The sequence below is a fragment of the Ornithodoros turicata genome, chromosome 7 (genome assembly GCF_037126465.1).
Source record: "Ornithodoros turicata isolate Travis chromosome 7, ASM3712646v1, whole genome shotgun sequence".
Classification (NCBI taxonomy): domain Eukaryota; kingdom Metazoa; phylum Arthropoda; class Arachnida; order Ixodida; family Argasidae; genus Ornithodoros; species Ornithodoros turicata.
The window spans coordinates 56,866,457-56,881,593 of NC_088207.1; the positions used below are offsets into that span (position 1 = coordinate 56,866,457).

Sequence of the window (15,137 nt, forward strand, 5' to 3'; positions counted from 1 at the left end):
CTTAGCTGTGGAATCCAGAGCGCACTGTCAAAATCTTGACCTCTGTTCGTTGACCTCAACTCTTTTGTTGAACACAGCGTGGTTATTTCCTTCAGTTTCAAAGAAAAACGGTGAACACGTGTTCGGTATAATTTCATAATTCCGGTTACGGAGCACGTAGGCGTGTCCACAAGCTTCTTGTCGAGGGCAATAACAATAAATAAGAGTAAGAAATATGGTCGGTGAAGAAAGGGTGGGGCACTAAAAAGTATCGGTATCGGTAACGATGCGTTACCATAAATTTGTAACGTAAATACTTTTCCGATACCCACTTAAGAAAATATCGCGATACGCACTCCGATACCGAAAAAGTATCGATTACTGTAACGGCGTTACTTGTAACGGCGATAGGTACAACACTGCATTTAAGAGAGCGACTTCATTGAGATTCCCATAAAGCTGTGCTCGTTATCCTTGTTGCTATATTCAGCCTTCCAAAGGTCTTTGCAAGGACATCTCCTCGCTAAGTACAAAGACAAAAAGACACGGCTGCCTCGTGTGTGGCCATCCCATCAGCGCGTTGGTCGTGTTCATTCATCTAGGTCGTCGATGAAGAGACGGGGCCCTGCTCTTCGTCCTCCAGGAAGGGTCTTGGGCCACACTGAGCAACTGCACGATCCCCGGATGGCTATGACGCTCCAGCCGATGTCACCGTTTGCTTTCACAACTTTCCCGTAAGTCCAGATGTAGTTCTCCGCACAGCGAGAGTTCCACACCTGGAAAGCACGTTTTACGTTTTTACTCATAGTTCAATATTCATGTGTGCACGTAGGGACCTTTAAACTGTATACCGCCTGGACAAGAACTTCGAAACTGTGTGGAGTGCACACTGTTTAGGGACATCGGAAAGAAGCACTGCATATGTCCTTTTTGTCCAAAACCTATCCTTTGTTATCGCGTCCCCATTAGATGAGTACCCACATGGGGAAACCTGTAGGGATCGCGTACCTGTTTGTCGACGGCAAGACATTCCGATGTCCCACTTGCTACAGACGTCTGAGAAGTGCCTCCTCCACTGAAAGACGGCTGTGACCGGTTATGTCGAATGCAGATGGTTTCGTAGAAATACTGGCGGACCAGGGTACCGTTGTAGGGTATCATTTCGAGGACGTTGAGACGGTGACCGTAGGGATCTTGAGCCTCGCGTCGCATCAGCCAGTCGCTGTAGCTGGGGCAAACGCTGAGCGCAGCAGCTGTTTGAGTTCCTCCTCGCTTCGCTGGACTTGGCTCGATCTATATGAATACACACGACTATCTCAGTTTTCGTTGAAAGGTCGTTAAAAACTACCTTTTTGTGGGGTTATGGATTCGGTCAGGAACCAACAGACCCAAAAGAAGGTTGAGCTTACTTTCCGTCTTGAGCTCTCCGGCTGTCCTCCGACGGGCGAAAACTTGACCAGGCCAACTCGTACTGGAACCCCTAACATCGTTTCTGTGTGCCTTCTGAACTCTTGGAATTCTTCTGAGTCATACAAATCCGTCGTCTCATCCTTCTCCATTACACCATCGTCTTCAACAGTCGCTTGTTTCCACGGGCTAGGGCTTTGGGTGAATGAGGCCTCGTCTTGCCTCTTCATTAGGACTTCCTCAGACACCTTAGGCTTTGCGAACTTAACGTCGCGAAAATCTTTTTCTGTTTTTCCAATTTTGTTACCTCGATGGAGCCGTGTGACATTATCCTTTTTATCTCCAAATTTCTTCGTTCTCAAACTTTTCGGGAGTTTGGAACCCCTGTCATTAGCCACGAAGCTTCCCCTAATGTGACCAGTCCTCGACCGCTTATCCCGTGGGATATCGCTTCCACTACCCGGATCGACCAGTCCAAGAATTAATTTCAACAAATTAGCGTCATCCATCTTTGGATAACGATGTCTGTACCCAGTTGTGAATAAAAAGGGTAGTTTCCATGCTGAAGTACTCAGTCGAAGGTAGTTGTACTGTCTATCAGTGGTGCCTGGTTCATGGGCACGGTCCGTGCGGTTTACACATATTTTATATCTTCCAAGCCTCCACGACGCGAAACAATGGATGCTCTTAGGTTTTAAGACGTTGTCGTAGCTGGAACCATCGGCTAGTGGGGAAGCAAAAAGGGACATTGGTAACCTGGTGTGCCCGAATCTACTGTATGGGAACGGTAGGTGCTTGCCTCTTGGGCCTTGCGTAAGTATGAAGGTTGATGTTGTTGTGACCGTAAGGTAGATGCTGTAGAGGACAAGAAAGATGCGCAGACCCTTCGTGAAAAAAAAGAAAGAAAACAGAGAAGGACGTAAGGACCAGGGAAGATTAGGACTTGGAGGCGTACTTGGAGGAGTTACTCAGGTACAGCTTGGGACAAAAGTTCACGGAGCACGGCACTGGCGTAATTTTTCATCGGAGCGGGCCCCTGCTAGCTATATCAGGAAGAGATAGAATAGGAAACGGGAAACCGGTTATCCTGTCCGTCTCTCAGAAGGTGTGTCCACTCCTGTTTGCTGCTAGCGTGTCGCTCCAATGGAGAAATGCGACACCCCGGTGTTCCGTAAAGTTTTGTCCCAAGCTGTACTGCAATATTTTCCACGCATCTAGCGTCCTTAGCGCCGTTTTGTTGATACCTCAATTACCCTGCCGCTTTTCACAACCAGGAATCTGTCTAAGGATAGCCTTAGACAGGCATATGGCAAGTCCTGTTTATAACACGGTATAACTGTGCTCGGACAGTACAAGTGCTAAAACAAAGTCCTATGAGAGTTGCATCTATTCTGATTTTTTTTTTCTCACAAAAGGTAACTGTACTTTACTGTAACTGTAAAAAGAAACTAAGTTACTTTCACGTGGTAACTCTACCTGTAACTAATTACATTCCGAAAACCGTAACTCTAACTGCAAGTTAACTGCAACTGTAGTTACTTTTCTTACTAACTTATCCATTGCTGCTAAACTGGACCTTACCAAGGCCATATTGGATAGAACACGAAGATGTCATTCAAAAGCGAAATAGATGTAATGCAGTAGCAAAACACAGCAGAGTTCTGGTTGCGCCAGATCCTCCGGCCATAATGGACCTGCACCCGAACCGTTGCAACACTGCCATGTACAGATCATTGCTCTCGTTAAAACGGCCTATCAGCAGCTACTGGCTACATCTGGCGGTGCACAACATGCACAAATGCACAACAATATACCGTAATTTCACGCGTATAAGCCGCACCGCAGATAAGCCGCGGGCAATACGAGACGACTGATTTAAATGACAAAGGAGACCATAGAGAAGGCCATAAACCCTGTGGTCCATAGTGTACAACAAAGGAGGTCATCACTAGAGTTCTACCAAGATCGGATTGTGCCCTTGTTGGGCGTTTTTTATGGATTGATGGGTCAGTGGTCTTCCAGAAAACGTGAATCACTGTCACCACTTTCGTTAAAGCTGCTTGGGGGAATGCACCAGCAAGATTAATCTACTCGAATGTGGACCCGTCCCTGTTACGCACTGTTCGTGCATCGGCAGGGCAGTGCTGTTCCAGAGACACTGTAGGCCCGGCCCTTTCGTTAAAACTGGCGTATGGGAAAAATGCCAGGAAAAAATAGTCATCAGATAAGCCGCACCGGTGGATAAGCCGCAGAGCACCCGTGAGAAAAAAAAATCGCGCATAAGCCGCGGCTAATACGCGTGAAATTACGGTACTCTCTCTTGTAGGTTACACATCTGAGAAGGCTCGTGCAGACTTACTTGGCCACCCATGATGGTGGATCGAACCTGGACGCAGTTCCTCTTCAAACGACGAGCTGCGCACATGGGCTTGCGCGACAACCCAGTCGACGACGTTCTCCTAACTTGCGTCAAGCGACGCCATTCGTTCAGTGCTACACAACAGGAACTGACGCCCGTTATCCCATGTCTCTCTTATATATATATATATATATATATATAAAGCCCGTGCTCAGTCCCACTGAGAGCATCGTGTTGCTTCCGAACAAACTTCCCAAACTTCGACTATCAAAAATAGCTTTCTACTCTTATACTTCCAGAAACTCGTCGGCGCGACTGCAGGAATGCTGCTTTATGTCACACCTGTTTTTGCGTACAAAAAGCGGCTGCGGGGAAGTGCGCGTATGTGTCAGTGTTTGAGGTTTTTTTTTTTTATAAATATTTTCTAGTCTTTCTTCTCCTTTTCTATTACGCGCACGAAGGTGCACAATATGAAGCTAGCGGTCAACTACCGGCAGTGCGGGGGATACAGCATACACCGGTTGGTGTTAGTTCCAAGGTCGTGCTAAAAAGACGGTGAGGTGATGGTGGGTTGGAGGCCTAGCACCGGCTGTGCCGTCTCGGGTTTTCCTTCTTTTTTTTTTTTTTTGGTTTTCTAGACGAATGTCGGCACACCCGAACCCTCCCACTCCTTCAAGCTGTCCCACTCTCCATTCGTTCGCGTCTGTATAGACCGCTTATAGCAACAGCTGCTACGCGGTAATCCTAACGGTTCCAAGTCGAAGGGATAATTCGCGTGCCGAAGCGTGACCTTACGTGACTACAATCAGGTGTAAGTATTAAACGCATTTGCGCGTAGCCTTCTCTTGGGACGTATAACGTTACGAGCTCTCAAGGCGGATCATTAGGATACCGATTAAAACTCGTGGAAACTTTGAAACTACGGTCTCTGGACAAACTTCTCCAAGGAATTACTCTCTCATTGAGATTCTGCCGTCAAAGTACTTTCTCTCTCTCTCTCTTAGCACCGTTTCTTTCTTTAGTTTGCTTTTGTGCGTGCGTGTGTCTCGTGTTCTTATACTTGATTTCGTTCCAAGTACACATATAGAGGTCTTTATGGTTGAAAGTTAGATACAGCGTAACCTCCACGACGGACAACAAATCGGAGGGTGGAGGGCTGGGTTCCACGAATGGGCACTTGTTCGCTGCCTCCTATACTGAAAGACCGTTGCTCTTGGGCGCGACCTTGTTCGCCCCCCCCCCCACCCAGCTTCGAGTGTAGTTCCACTCTACCAAATTGGTGGCGCTGTCGGACACTATGACGTCATTTGTTTACAACCAGGTCTATTGATCGTCGCAGTGACAAAATATAGTATGAGCTTCAAAATAGATTTATTCCATTCGCACCGTGTCTAATAAAAACTTATTCACAGGACAGCGGAAGAAGGTCGGGGTGAAACACATCGGTCTTAAGACTGACTACGTCACAATCATCAATCCATAAACGTGTAAAAAACAATGATAGACAATAAATACTTCACTATACAATAAATACGCGACGATCATCAGAATAGGTCAGGACAGACAGTTTCAATCTGGCAACAAATACCTCTGAGTATTGTACATTAGTATGTCTGCGCATTTCAATCTACCGATACCGATGACTACTCAGTGGTTGTCTTTAAATCTAAATTCATTTTAACCACATCTAAACATAGAATCCAGCGGGAATATTCACACGATTTTTACAACCGAACAGTTTTTTTTTTATATTTTTGAATCGGACCGATATTTATAACCTGCAGATATTCATTGTACTTCAGAGTAATCTCTAGACTCTGGGTATCGTCCCACAATCGTTGTTATAACCCGTATGCAGCATTGTGCGTTGTCCTGCGTTAAAAAACAATGTTAAAAAACACACAAATTGTATAATAACGTGGTGTCGCAATGTAGTTGTTATAATTAATTATGCAGCAGGATTAAGGATCATTTGGCCACAGCAAAACTAAAGTGAACGTGAGTGAGCAGCGGATTGTACGTCAGTACATTCTGGGTAAAGGGTTCCTCTGCTGACCAAAGGCTTAAAGGGGCGGTCGCATCCGTTGCAGTCGATTTTGAAACTATAGTGTCATTTTATCCCTCGTGGACCAGTGACAACGGGTATCGAAAATCCCACGCAAAGGAGTGGCGTAAGTTAATTGACTGTTACTCGATGGAATACATGGCAAGAGCGGACGCCGGATGTCGAGAGTACGCCGGAATTCCCTCTCTGGGAGAACGAGAAAACGTCACTCCCGTAAAACCAATTAGGGCGCAGCTTTGAGAAAGGGAATGCCGCGGCCGCGCGGGCGTCTCACAGCGAGAATTACTGAGCGTCCGGACGGCGTCTTTCTCCTTGAGTCTCCCCTCTCACTCCTCCGCTTAGGCAGTGACGTCACGCCGCGGGAGCCTCTGCAGCTGCGGAAGCAGCGCTGATCTTTTTATTTAATATCTATCTATTTATATTTACTTAATATCTCTTTATCTTTAATATCTAATCTATATATCTCTATCTTTATTTAATTTACTATCTATCTATCTCTAATATCTAATATCGCCTTTCGGACACAAAGAAAATGGAAAAGATTGTCGGGCGATGCCGGACAAGTAGTATCGGTTTCACAGGTGGGTTTCCGTATGGGATCGTCCCTTTAAGTTATTGTCCCCATAGCTCTCCAAACTCACGCTCAAATTGTTGCTGTCTGTAAAACAGCTGTGAAAAGCTCGAAATTGTTTGTTCACTTTACTCAATGGCTTCCGGTCATCTGCATTCTGCAAGCCTTTATGCCATGGATCAGTGGCGTAGCCAGAGGGGGGATTTGGGGGGGTTCAAACCCCTCCCGAAAACGTACCCTTTAGGAAAGGGAAACGAAGGTTAAATCCTCCTCCCCCATGTACAGTTCCCATAGAACCCCTCCCGAAATATTTTTCTGGCTACGCTCCTGCCATGGGTACACCCGAGTTCATCACGACGATCAATGGCATAACGATTTCAAGGCGCCGTCCACTGTTTTTCAAAATGCTGTTGCAAAGAATAGTCCTGCATGTTAACTACGAGCACGCTACGAATATATTTTTTAGTCTTCACACTCACCTGGTAGGCACAAATTTGCCCCTCAAAAAAATGCCATTAAAAGAAACAAAAAAACAACAGTTGCTAAGAAAAGAGTTAGGTACACACACACACGCGCGCACACACAATTTGTTGGCGTCCATATGTCATCGATGAAAGGTTGATCGTCGGTGCTCCCATTATGTGTGATCTTCAGTCCGTTTTTTTCGCACATGTGTCAAGAGAGTTCTGTGAGAGCACAGTCTCGCACCAGTGAGTCCCTATCTGGAGACCTTTTTGTCTGTCCCTAAAAGTGTCTCCAACTATCACCTCTTTCTTCTTCCGTAGTAGTGCCAATGACCCTTGATGATGTCAGACGCCTTCTCGCCAATCATGATGCACGGCGCGTTTGTGTTGCCCGACACGATGACTGGCATAATGGAGGCGTCGGCGACGCGAAGACCTTTCACGCCTTTCACTCTGGAAACCAATATATAAAGCATGAATTGTAAGGAAGTATCGTCCAGTTCGCGTTACACATTACGGGTTGTAACGTATAAAAAATTTTCCCTCCGAAGTCGGCCCCCTGCGGAACGCTTTTTTTTTTTTTATGCCGGATGAGCACCGCGACGCAAACACGTCGTACTTGGCTTCGGTCTCCACGCCGCTCTATATCACATTGCTTCTCGAATACGCTCTGCGAGTAACCGAGCGTTCTGTGCATATCTCCTCTCCCGGTTACTCCACTCGGGAAGCCCCATTGGCTACGGTGGCGCCCTCCCTCTTCCCTCTCACTGCCTCCTCTCATGCGCAGAGACGCACTTGCACAGCGTATTGGTTAAGGATCGCAGACACCTCGACGGGGCCCCGCACTTCCTGCAGCACCCACATGGCTACTTCGGCGTACGATGCCTCTGTCCGCCCCCGCGTGTTCCCACGCTCACCGTCTGTCATCCAATTTTCCCGCTCTTCCCAAATTTGGAGCACTGAGGTAACCCCCCTCCCCCCCCCCCATTTTTGTTTGCTTCTGCTGCGGCTTGTTCAGCAACGAATGCAGTGGAGCTCCTGCGAAAGAGCGCGCGCAAGGCCTCTGTCCCGCACACCTTTAAAAATCCTCCACTCATGTCAAGAGCGTATCGGAGAACGAGGGGAAACGTCGTGTCGTGACGTAACGGGGTCCCCGTGCCTCTGCATGGTGGCACGGGGACTTCCCTACGTCACGCGAGGATCGTGTCTGTCGTCCGCGGCTGTTTTTGTAAATTTGATTGCGCGGTTATGATACACCGCAGAGCAGTGGCGGATCCAAGGGGGGGGGCGGTTGGGCGATCGCCCCCCCCAAAACGTCAGTTTATGCATTGCATTTCCCTCTCCCCCTCCCCCACTGCGCGCTCCGGCAAAGAAACCGCCCCCCCCAAACCGAGGGTCTGTATCCGCCCCTGCCGCAGAGCGAAAATATTTTGCATGGCGGCTCTTGATGGACAGCTTGACGAATGAGACAGGGTTTTGAACCATGTTAAATGTCATCTCATTGCTCCTGTAAACGAACGGCTCATGCCTATGACGATTAGCTGGAAGACAATGCAGGAGGCTGAAGGTTGCACAGCACCTTCTCAGGAACGGCTTCTTCATGAAAAACTCCGACCCATAGCACGTATACTTCTTCTTCGAGACACTTTTTAGCACGTGTAGCGCGGGCGTTATGCACGGGAGTATATACGGCAGTAACAACACAGTAGTAGCTTTACAGGTGCATTATGGTGCACCTAAATGTAATGACGCAGATTTCCTTTCTCAAGCGGATCGCCCATTTAAGAGTTTCCTGGGAGACCCTCACCTGAGCTTTGGGTCCACCACAGTGGTGGGATCCCAAGGTTGACCCATCTTGCAAGTTCCCACGGGATGGTAAATCGTGTTTGTGAAGGTTCTAGCCATGCAGGCCAGGTACTCGTCGCCCAGAAACTTGTAATGTTCGCATCCGGGAAACACTTTGTCCCACATGCGAGTCCCGTACTTCTTGAACGCCGGTGCTTCACCTACGGCGATTGAAATCTTCATGCCTGGAATGAAAAAGAGCTTGTGGACCAGAGTTGTAGGGAAAATTGTCCTACCATATGGCAACGTCGTTCTCCTCGTTTGTTTTGAACCACGTTCAATGCTACGTACTAGGAAACAAGATGGTGTAGCTATAATTAGGAGAGAGCTGTCCCTCTGCCTCTTCCTCGAACACGTTACGTGTATGACACGAAATTTCAAACGGTGACCGCGAGCACCTGGAAGCATGAAACGATCACTGATGAACTGACCTTCAACCATGACGAGGATGTCCTCGGGATGAGTCAGGTATCTTGGATTGATGATTGGATGCTCATGAGGATTCCGAGATCTCAACTTTATGTACCCGCGTGACTTGGGTCTCAGCAGGACTGGATAGACTGACATCGAGTCCTTATAGTTGTAAGGCAGGTAGACCTTTTCCCACAACTAAAAAGAAAACAAGAATACTGTTGGTAAGGTCACAACCCGGTTGTGAGAATAAACACAACACAAAAAAAGACATTTCCGAAGAAACTAGACAAAGGAAGAATAGGGCTTTCCTCACCTCATCCGACACACCCTCAGTTCTTCGAAAAGTCTGCCCTCCGTCAGAGACTGGAGATCCCGATAAGTAGTGAATCTCGATATCGGGCCAGTCGTGCGTCTTGTTGACGTACTTGGTTTTGACGAAGGCCAATCCTTCTACGCCGCCAAGCACCGTTAGCGGCCCTGGTGGGAATTAATAAACACGGAGTGAGACACTGTGCGACAAGGTGTGAGGCAAGGTGTGAGGCAAGGTGTGAGGCAAGGTGTAAGGCAAGGTAAGAGGCAAGGTGTGAGGCACTGTGTGAAAGTTGAGAAAGACTGTGTATAGCAACAGAAACAACAAATCCATGTCAGTGACGATGTGTGAGGAAATTTTCCGAAAGACATATATTCCTCTTCCTGAATATACGAACGGTAGTTGTTGGGTTTATAAGTAAGTTTGGGTGGAACATGGCGAGAAAAAGAACCCAAAGCAAGTAGTTTGCCCGCTTCCAATAACTTTAAGAAATGATCCAGTGCACTGCTCCTAAAGAGTGAGGGCCAAGTGTCCGGCATCCGGACAGTGAGTAGACAACGTTCCCTACCCTATGGGAGCAGCCGGCCACTACAGGAAAGTTAAGACCAAGCCGGTATATGAAGGACTCTATTGATCTAGCGACAGAGGAACTAACGAAACAAAAACACAGAAACAGTTCACGGCCAGTAGTAAGAAGGAAGGAACACCTGTGAGGTACCTTTTCCTATGCTGAGGTACTTAATGATCTCCCTCAACGTGAAGACCCGAGGTTGAAGCATAGTCACCGGCGCATCCACGAGGAAGTTGACACCCCCGGGGTAGATGTGGTCCTGAAGATTGTAACCGACTGGCAGGTCGGATATCACCGGAATCTGTAGTACACAGTCGACATTGTACCAAACATATTTTCCAAGAGCTTCTTTATATTCAGCGTGTGGTACTCGCCCCGTGTTTATGTAGCTCGTGCTTTGGACCAACGCCGGACAGCATGAGTAGCTGGGGCGTGTTGATGGCACCTGCAGACAAGATGATCTCCCGCCTGGCGAACACCAGATGGGGTACTTTGAAGCGCTCGTATAACACGGCTCTTGCACGTTTAAATTCGTCGAAGTGGATCTGGATCAGAAGAAAGAAAGAATGTCTCACATACAAACTGACGTACAAAATGGGTATACATCGGGCGGGGAGAGGGGGACGCTACCTGATCCCACCAGGAGCCTCCGCTCAACGTTCCCTATGAGCGTCACTTAAGTCTGGTCCGCACTATTGCGTTTCAATACGTCCGTCCGTCCGTCAGCGTCTATGTGTGACGGACGCATGAGTCTCCAATTCACGTCCACGCTTTTGCGACGATACTTTACGAGAAACGGCTTACAGCAGACTACGTGAAGTGAAGTAAAAGAAGATCGCGCGGCGGCACGGTTACCGGGGCAAGGACCGTCATTTCTTGCGTCGCTCCGTCCAAAAATTGAACTTTGCGAACCTATGCGTCCGTCGCTTTCGAAGGGGGCTTGCGTCGGTTCGCAGACGGACGCAAGTGCTGACGGACGCATTGAAACGCAATAGTGCGGACCAGCCTTTAGTGTACGAACCGTACCCTAGCCACTTCCGCGCTTATGTTCAGTAGTGTTCCGGGGAGTGTTCCTACATCGTCTGTGGAGTTCATTCATGTAGAAAGAAGTTCCACCAATCACCGTACGGCAGATCCAAAGACGTTCCCTCTACCGGGCGATCGTCCGCAACGGCGCCCGTAACGGCAGAAAGGTCGCTTAGTGGTGACCGGAGGCCAGCTTCCCTGCGTCCGTCTAGGCAGTGGTGCCGCTGAAAGAGCTCGCCGCTGTCGGCCTCACTGAGGAGGGCAACCTCACGGCTAACGCTCTGGTGGAATGTGCAACCTGGGCCGACTTCTAAGGGAACTGTGCCGACATATGTCTGACAGCGTCTGAGGAAAACCCAGGAAAAATCCCAGACAGCACAGCCGGCAAAAGGATTCCAAACCGGGTACCTCCCAGTCTGGACGTGACATGGCCAGCACGCTAACCACTGAGCCACGCGAGCTGGTACCGGGATTCGAACCCGTTTACCTGCCAGTTTCGACGTGACATGGCCAGCACGCTAACCACTCAGCAGTCGCTCCTTGTGCGACAGACGACCCCGAACGATCTTGAGCAACCAATGAAAGCGAAGACGACGACGAGAGTCCGTGGCGCTTGTCTCGCCCTCGTCGGCGTATCTCAAGACAGGAGTGCGCGGCGAACGTCGGTGTGGACACTGTCGCGGTACTTCGTCCGCAGTTCCCCGCTCCGAGAGCGCCCGCCGGGCAGTGGGAACGTATGTGGCGGTTGTCTCGCCCTCGTCGGCTTATCTCAAGACAGGAGTGCGCGGCGAACGTCGGTGTGGACACTGTCGCGGTACTTCGTCCGCAGTTCCCCGCTCCGAGAGCGCCCGCCGGGCAGTGGGAACGTATGTGGCGGTTGTCTCGCCCTCGTCGGCTTATCTCAAGACAGGAGTGCGCGGCGAACGTCGGTGTGGACACTGTCGCGGTACTTCGTCCGCAGTTCCCCGCTCCGAGAGCACCCGCCGGGCAGTGGGAACGTATGTGGCGGTTGTCTCGCCCTCGTCGGCTTATCTCAAGACAGGAGTGCGCGGCGAACGTCGGTGTGGACACTGTCGCGGTACTTCGTCCGCAGTTCCCCGCTCCGAGAGCGCCCGCCGGGCAGTGGGAACGTATGTGGCGGTTGTCTCGCCCTCGTCGGCTTATCTCAAGACAGGAGTGCGCGGCGAACGTCGGTGTGGACACTGTCGCGGTACTTCGTCCGCAGTTCCCCGCTCCGAGAGCGCCCGCCGGGCAGTGGGAACGTATGTGGCGGTTGTCTCGCCCTCGTCGGCGTATCTCAAGACAGGAGTGCGCGACGAACGTCGGTGTGGACACTGTCGCGGTACTTCGTCCGCAGTTCCCCGCTCCGAGAGCGCCCGCCGGGCAGTGGGAACGTATGTGGCGGTTGTCTCGCCCTCGTCGGCTTATCTCAAGACAGGAGTGCGCGGCGAACGTCGGTGTGGACACTGTCGCGGTACTTCGTCCGCAGTTCCCCGCTCCGAGAGCGCCCGCCGGGCAGTGGGAACGTATGTGGCGGTTGTCTCGCCCTCGTCGGCTTATCTCAAGACAGGAGTGCGCGGCGAACGTCGGTGTGGACACTGTCGCGGTACTTCGTCCGCAGTTCCCCGCTCCGAGAGCGCCCGCCGGGCAGTGGGAACGTATGTGGCGGTTGTCTCGCCCTCGTCGGCTTATCTCAAGACAGGAGTGCGCGGCGAACGTCGGTGTGGACACTGTCGCGGTACTTCGTCCGCAGTTCCCCGCTCCGAGAGCGCCCGCCGGGCAGTGGGAACGTATGTGGCGGTTGTCTCGCCCTCGTCGGCGTATCTCAAGACAGGAGTGCGCGGCGAACGTCGGTGTGGACACTGTCGCGGTACTTCGTCCGCAGTTCCCCGCTCCGAGAGCGCCCGCCGGGCAGTGGGAACGTATGTGGCGGTTGTCTCGCCCTCGTCGGCTTATCTCAAGACAGGAGTGCGCGGCGAACGTCGGTGTGGACACTGTCGCGGTACTTCGTCCGCAGTTCCCCGCTCCGAGAGCGCCCGCCGGGCAGTGGGAACGTATGTGGCGGTTGTCTCGCCCTCGTCGGCTTATCTCAAGACAGGAGTGCGCGGCGAACGTCGGTGTGGACACTGTCGCGGTACTTCGTCCGCAGTTCCCCGCTCCGAGAGCGCCCGCCGGGCAGTGGGAACGTATGTGGCGGTTGTCTCGCCCTCGTCGGCGTATCTCAAGACAGGAGTGCGCGGCGAACGTCGGTGTGGACACTGTCGCGGTACTTCGTCCGCAGTTCCCCCGCTCCGAGAGCGCCCGCCGGGCAGTGGGAACGTATGTGGCGGTTGTCTCGCCCTCGTCGGCGTATCTCAAGACAGGAGTGCGCGGCGAACGTCGGTGTGGACACTGTCGCGGTACTTCGTCCGCAGTTCCCCGCTCCGAGAGCGCCCGCCGGGCAGTGGGAACGTATGCGGCGGTTGTCTCGCCCTCGTCGGCTTATCTCAAGACAGGAGTGCGCGGCGAACGTCGGTGTGGACACTGTCGCGGTACTTCGTCCGCAGTTCCCCGCTCCGAGAGCGCCCGCCGGGCAGTGGGAACGTATGTGGCGGTTGTCTCGCCCTCGTCGGCGTATCTCAAGACAGGAGTGCGCGGCGAACGTCGGTGTGGACACTGTCGCGGTACTTCGTCCGCAGTTCCCCGCTCCGAGAGCGCCCGCCGGGCAGTGGGAACGTATGTGGCGGTTGTCTCGCCCTCGTCGGCGTATCTCAAGACAGGAGTGCGCGGCGAACGTCGGTGTGGACACTGTCGCGGTACTTCGTCCGCAGTTCCCCGCTCCGAGAGCGCCCGCCGGGCAGTGGGAACGTATGTGGCGGTTGTCTCGCCCTCGTCGGCTTATCTCAAGACAGGAGTGCGCGGCGAACGTCGGTGTGGACACTGTCGCGGTACTTCGTCCGCAGTTCCCCGCTCCGAGAGCGCCCGCCGGGCAGTGGGAACGTATGTGGCGGTTGTCTCGCCCTCGTCGGCGTATCTCAAGACAGGAGTGCGCGGCGAACGTCGGTGTGGACACTGTCGCGGTACTTCGTCCGCAGTTCCCCGCTCCGAGAGCGCCCGCCGGGCAGTGGGAACGTATGTGGCGGTTGTCTCGCCCTCGTCGGCGTATCTCAAGACAGGAGTGCGCGGCGAACGTCGGTGTGGACACTGTCGCGGTACTTCGTCCGCAGTTCCCCGCTCCGAGAGCGCCCGCCGGGCAGTGGGAACGTATGTGGCGGTTGTCTCGCCCTCGTCGGCTTATCTCAAGACAGGAGTGCGCGGCGAACGTCGGTGTGGACACTGTCGCGGTACTTCGTCCGCAGTTCCCCGCTCCGAGAGCGCCCGCCGGGCAGTGGGAACGTATGCGGCGGTTGTCTCGCCCTCGTCGGCTTATCTCAAGACAGGAGTGCGCGGCGAACGTCGGTGTGGACACTGTCGCGGTACTTCGTCCGCAGTTCCCCGCTCCGAGAGCGCCCGCCGGGCAGTGGGAACGTATGCGGCGGTTGTCTCGCCCTCGTCGGCTTATCTCAAGACAGGAGTGCGCGGCGAACGTCGGTGTGGACACTGTCGCGGTACTTCGTCCGCAGTTCCCCGCTCCGAGAGCGCCCGCCGGGCAGTGGGAACGTATGCGGCGGTTGTCTCGCCCTCGTCGGCTTATCTCAAGACAGGAGTGCGCGGCGAACGTCGGTGTGGACACTGTCGCGGTACTTCGTCCGCAGTTCCCCGCTCCGAGAGCGCCCGCCGGGCAGTGGGAACGTATGCGGCGGTTGTCTCGCCCTCGTCGGCTTATCTCAAGACAGGAGTGCGCGGCGAACGTCGGTGTGGACACTGTCGCGGTACTTCGTCCGCAGTTCCCCGCTCCGAGAGCGCCCGCCGGGCAGTGGGAACGTATGCGGCGGTTGTCTCGCCCTCGTCGGCTTATCTCAAGACAGGAGTGCGCGGCGAACGTCGGTGTGGACACTGTCGCGGTACTTCGTCCGCAGTTCCCCGCTCCGAGAGCGCCCGCCGGGCAGTGGGAACGTATGTGCCGGTTGTCTCGCCCTCGTCGGCTTATCTCAAGACAGGAGTGCGCGGCGAACGTTGGTGTGGACACTGTCGCGGTACTTCGTCC

General features: G+C 52.5%; 2 protein-coding genes across 3 annotated transcripts in view; both read right to left on the reverse strand.

The window, feature by feature from the left end:
- Positions 1 to 501: 501 nt before the first annotated feature.
- LOC135400143 (uncharacterized) lies at positions 502 to 3,871 on the reverse strand. Its single transcript, XM_064631878.1, has 4 exons — positions 3,746 to 3,871; positions 1,389 to 2,270; positions 988 to 1,272; positions 502 to 755 (listed from the first exon to the last, which is right to left on the reverse strand). The coding sequence occupies exons 1-4, from the start codon at positions 3,809 to 3,811 to the stop codon at positions 570 to 572; spliced, it is 1,419 nt and encodes a 472-aa protein (XP_064487948.1). The 5' UTR covers positions 3,812 to 3,871; the 3' UTR covers positions 502 to 569.
- Positions 3,872 to 5,099: 1,228 nt separating this feature from the next.
- LOC135401693 (glucose dehydrogenase [FAD, quinone]-like) overlaps positions 5,100 to 15,137 on the reverse strand; it is a 48,604-nt gene continuing 38,566 nt past the window's right edge. For both annotated transcript variants that reach the window (XM_064634215.1, XM_064634216.1), the window contains exons 6-11: positions 10,360 to 10,530; positions 10,133 to 10,286; positions 9,418 to 9,581; positions 9,122 to 9,299; positions 8,653 to 8,875; positions 5,100 to 7,298 (exon numbers count right to left, since the gene is read on the reverse strand). In XM_064634215.1, the coding sequence (XP_064490285.1) occupies positions 7,145 to 7,298; positions 8,653 to 8,875; positions 9,122 to 9,299; positions 9,418 to 9,581; positions 10,133 to 10,286; positions 10,360 to 10,530 (1,044 nt within the window). In that variant the 3' untranslated portion in view covers positions 5,100 to 7,144. The remainder of the gene's footprint in view (positions 7,299 to 8,652; positions 8,876 to 9,121; positions 9,300 to 9,417; positions 9,582 to 10,132; positions 10,287 to 10,359; positions 10,531 to 15,137) is intronic.

Bases quoted from the DNA above. Each gene is read 5' to 3' on its own strand.
- LOC135400143 (XM_064631878.1), bottom strand. From the start codon at position 3,811: ATGTGCGCAGCTCGTCGTTTGAAGAGGAACTGCGTCCAGGTTCGATCC. The intron at 2,271-3,745 runs GTAAGTCTGCAC...TTTTTCACGAAG, and splicing joins CCACCATCATGGGTGGCCAA to GGTCTGCGCATCTTTCTTGT. The intron at 756-987 runs GTACGCGATCCC...CGTGCTTTCCAG, and splicing joins GTCTTGCCGTCGACAAACAG to GTGTGGAACTCTCGCTGTGC.